The sequence below is a fragment of the Hippopotamus amphibius genome, chromosome 1 (assembly GCF_030028045.1).
Source record: "Hippopotamus amphibius kiboko isolate mHipAmp2 chromosome 1, mHipAmp2.hap2, whole genome shotgun sequence".
Classification (NCBI taxonomy): domain Eukaryota; kingdom Metazoa; phylum Chordata; class Mammalia; order Artiodactyla; family Hippopotamidae; genus Hippopotamus; species Hippopotamus amphibius.
Genome location: NC_080186.1, coordinates 9,784,007 through 9,787,785, shown reverse-complemented (window position 1 = coordinate 9,787,785; position 3,779 = coordinate 9,784,007). Strand labels below are relative to the sequence as shown.

General features: G+C 46.8%; 1 protein-coding gene across 1 annotated transcript; it reads right to left on the bottom strand.

The window, feature by feature from the left end:
* Positions 1-342: 342 nt before the first annotated feature.
* Positions 343-3,216, bottom strand: LOC130851515 (PRAME family member 15-like). The gene is made up of 3 exons (XM_057732003.1): positions 2,930-3,216; positions 1,933-2,505; positions 343-913 (listed from the first exon to the last, which is right to left on the bottom strand). The coding sequence occupies exons 1-3, from the start codon at positions 3,214-3,216 to the stop codon at positions 343-345; spliced, it is 1,431 nt and encodes a 476-aa protein (XP_057587986.1).
* Positions 3,217-3,779: the final 563 nt, after the last annotated feature.

Sequence of the window (3,779 nt, the reverse complement as noted above, 5' to 3'; positions counted from 1 at the left end):
GAATAAAACATCATGGAGGGCAGCAGTCAATTTTCACTGAGGGTCTCTTTATTTCTGATAACTTATTTACAACCATTGTCCCAGAGGTAACTCCAACATATGAGTCTCCAGCCTGCATCCACCTTGATTCATATTTCAGACTCTAGAAACACATGTGCCTGAAAGTCCCATCACATCACAGAGTTTATATTTCAAGTGCAATCCTGCACTCCCCACTGGATCACCTTTACTTTCCCCATTCACATTGATCAGATGTTGGAAACTCTAGGTCTGTTTTTACTTTGTGATTTATATGTGTCTAGAATTCATGCCCAGAAGAAAGTTTTTGACAGAGGCAACCAACTAGGCAGGGGTAGTACAGCTATATATAATGGGCTCCATGTGATAGCATATTTCATCACCACACTGAGGGCAGGGGCTGAGGCTAATCCAGATGGTCCTGGGCCGTCCTAAGTCTCCTAGAATCTCCAACAGCTCTGCCTGAAGCTGGGCAAGTCTCCCTTCGAGGGGAGCACCCAGAGGGCTGTAACTCTCCTGAGGAGCAGGGTATCGCTCTTGACTTAAAGGCAGCTCAGCTGTGTGTCGCAGCATCTTCTCCATGACACTCATGGAGAGGAGGTTCCCACACAGGCTGAAGTAACTGAGCTGAGAGCAGTGGCTCAGGGCAGTCAGGAGGGCCTCAAATTGGGAGTCCCTGATCCCACACAGATCTAAGTCCAGTTCCTGGAGGGTGGCTGCAACTTTCTCCAGCAGAACTTGGAGGACCTCAGGACTAAAGTCGGTCAGCGTGACACCACGCAGATCCAGGCCTTTCAGCTGACTGATGTTCTGGCACTGGGACAGATGGGTCAGGTCTGATTCTGAAAGCAGGCAGTTGGTTATTGAGAGATTGTCCAAGGGGTTCTTCAGGCACCTGGGGAGAAAACAAGCAATTAGATCTTGGATACCCTTGTGCCAGGTGACCTCCACGTGAAAGACAAATGATTTCTACAAGGCCAATGTCATTCTGACCTTCTCATGAGGGTTAATACCCTGATTTCCCAGTCTCATTCTACGCTGAGCCCTGTCAACTTCACTGTTTGGTGGAGTCAGTTCAGAGAATCTTGAAAGCACACTTTCCTCATCTATCAAGCAGAGTACAACATACTCCACTTCCTTATGGAGATAAAAGAAAATAATTGAATACTCTAGTACATGCTCAGAGGAGAACCTGACCCAGAGTCTCAATCAAATTTGTACATCATTGATTTTTAGTACTGGGAGATGAGATAAAAAATGATTTCAGCTAAGCCTTCCTTCAGTCCATGCTTGGGCTCAAGATGCCTAAACGTCTGGCCAGGTGAGGCTCTAAGCTGACATACATAAAGAACCAACTTACACCAGATTCCACATCAAGGTGTTGCCAGTCCGCAGGAGCTCACCTACACCCCTGCATCATCTACACACTTTCTATCACTTTTTATTATCCTTTTGGCTCTACTCCATTATCACCATCTCCAGAATCATGATTTTCCCAGATATTAATTACCTTCTCAGGACCACAAAATACCCTTTTACAGACAGGGGATTTGAGACAGGCTCATTGAAGTCACGAACCTTGTGAGCATAGAGCCTTTTTCAGAAAAGCTCTGGTCTGATGTGGTTTCTCCACTTCATTGTCCTCTTATGTATTTTTTTTAGACCTTTGAAAATAGGCGCCTCTTCTGAAGGATGAAGTTACAAACCCTCCAGTGCTATATCCAAACATTCCAAGGAATAACCTGCACATTCCTACCAGGGTGCCCTTTCCAAGAGCCACTATACTATTTTAGATCCTTTCGTTGATTTGTGTGGTTATGGGAACCACGTTTCAGGACAGAGCGGCAAAAGAGATTATGCATTTGATATTTTGGTGTTGTGTTCAGTGTTACCCAGCCAGTGGTCCACTCTTACCTGAGCATCTGATCCAGGCAGCCTTCAAGGAAGGAGGGAGATTCCAGATGGAGATCCCGAAGATGGTCCAGCCTCAGGAACTGAGAGGTGATTTGGAGAACGTGACGCCGCTCCTGCTTCTCAGAGGCAGATGTGTAGATGTGAGAGAGAAGAAGTCTCTGCAAATTACTCATCTTGCCCAGGATGGGAGCAAACATGGCCAGGGTGGACAGGTGCCAAATGCATTTCACTTGCACCTCCTGGATACAGTCCAGCTGCACCATGCTCAGGACCTTCATAATGTTTTCCATGGGCATTGCAAAGATCTTCAGCTTCTTACAACACAGGTGTATGGAATCTTTTCTCTGCTCCACCCACCTGAGGAGGTAGGTGAGGAAGTTGTCCAGGGTCCTTTTCTTCAGACTAAGGTCTATGAAAACCCTTAATGAGGCCAAGGGCTGCTTTGTCCTTGACCTGTGCTCAGCCACTGGTGCTATTCGTGAGCTTGAGCACCCGTGAGTGCTGGCTCCAGACCACATGCTCCAGAAGTTCTGGCCAGTGTTTCGTAAATCTAGTACCCGAAGTTTGCACCTCCTATGGGAAAAAAGGAGATTGGTGGGGATGCATTAAAATCAACACAGAATGAAGCAACATCCTCAAAATTTGACAATAGACTTCCCACCTGTCCCGTAACGTGATATTTCTGCCACCACCTGCTGTCTTACCCTCTTCCTTCCCTGACCCACTTTCCTCCATCTCCCTTTCCCCTCCCATCTTTTCTGATTCTCCACTTCTAGTAAACTGAAGCGACACTGAGAGGAGGTGGAGAATGTTCTTTCAGGCTCCCCTGCATGGTGTGCTTCTGGAAGGCATTTCCCATAGTGAGCCAAGGCCTGTGAGCTTCTTCATTGCCATCTTCAGAACCCGCTGGTCCATCTCTTTTTGATAGACTTTCCCTCAACCCAGATGTCTCCTTCAGGATTCTCAGGACCCTCACAGCTACGTTACTCAGACTCACCTGGAGCGAACCTTCTGGCCAAGCATAACATCAAGTGCTTCCAGCACTGCTTGTAAGGGCCCCACATGGGGCATGTCTATCAGGGCCCCCAGAGGCAGACGGACAAAAGGCCAGGCTTGTACCATGGCCTTCAAGGTCTCAATGCATCTCCCATCAAAGGCCTCCATGAACAGTGGTGGGAAGAGCTCCGTGGGTAAATCCTCCAGAGCAGAAAAGGCCAAGGCATCTTCCCTTAGCAGGTTCATCCCCGCTAGATCCACAAGTCTGGGTGGGGTCCAGACACTCATCCTGATTGTGCTCCAAAGGAATCCTGTGGAACCTGCCAGGGAACAAGGCACGCATTTCAGGCCAAGCATGAGTGCGCCTTAAACAATCTCCCTACCCTTCCTAGAATTCTATTCAGGGGCAAAGTCACTTCTCCAGTAAGGATGGAAGTGCCTCACTTAGCCCACATTACACTCTGGGCTGAGTGGACACAAAATTATAACTCTTTCCCTACTGGATTCAGAACAAGCATCTCATAAGTACCTATGAGGAAAAGAGGCAACCACTAGTTCATTCAGTTCCATCCACGGCTTTCTTAATTCATATCCCACTGGGAAGTGGGTTCCAAGCAGCCTGAAATCTGACTCTAATCTTTATTTGGGGGAGACTCTCAGACCATCACTTAGAGCCCTAAATCTATGGGAATAGGAGTGTCATATGAATTAACACAGCCTACATCCTCAGTTACCCCAGTTAACCAGGCTAGTGAAGATGAAAGATATATCCATAAATTAATGTTATTTGTGCACAGAATATGTATTTTAAATCCCAAGAAATAAAATACCAACAGATGTTTTTGATTAAA

Bases quoted from the DNA above. Each gene is read 5' to 3' on its own strand.
- LOC130851515 (XM_057732003.1), bottom strand. From the start codon at position 3,216: ATGAGTGTCTGGACCCCACCCAGACTTGTGGATCTAGCGGGGATGAAC. The intron at 2,506-2,929 runs GTGAGTCTGAGT...TTTTTCCCATAG, and splicing joins GGCCAGAAGGTTCGCTCCAG to GAGGTGCAAACTTCGGGTAC. The intron at 914-1,932 runs GTAAGAGTGGAC...TTTTCTCCCCAG, and splicing joins TGCCTGGATCAGATGCTCAG to GTGCCTGAAGAACCCCTTGG.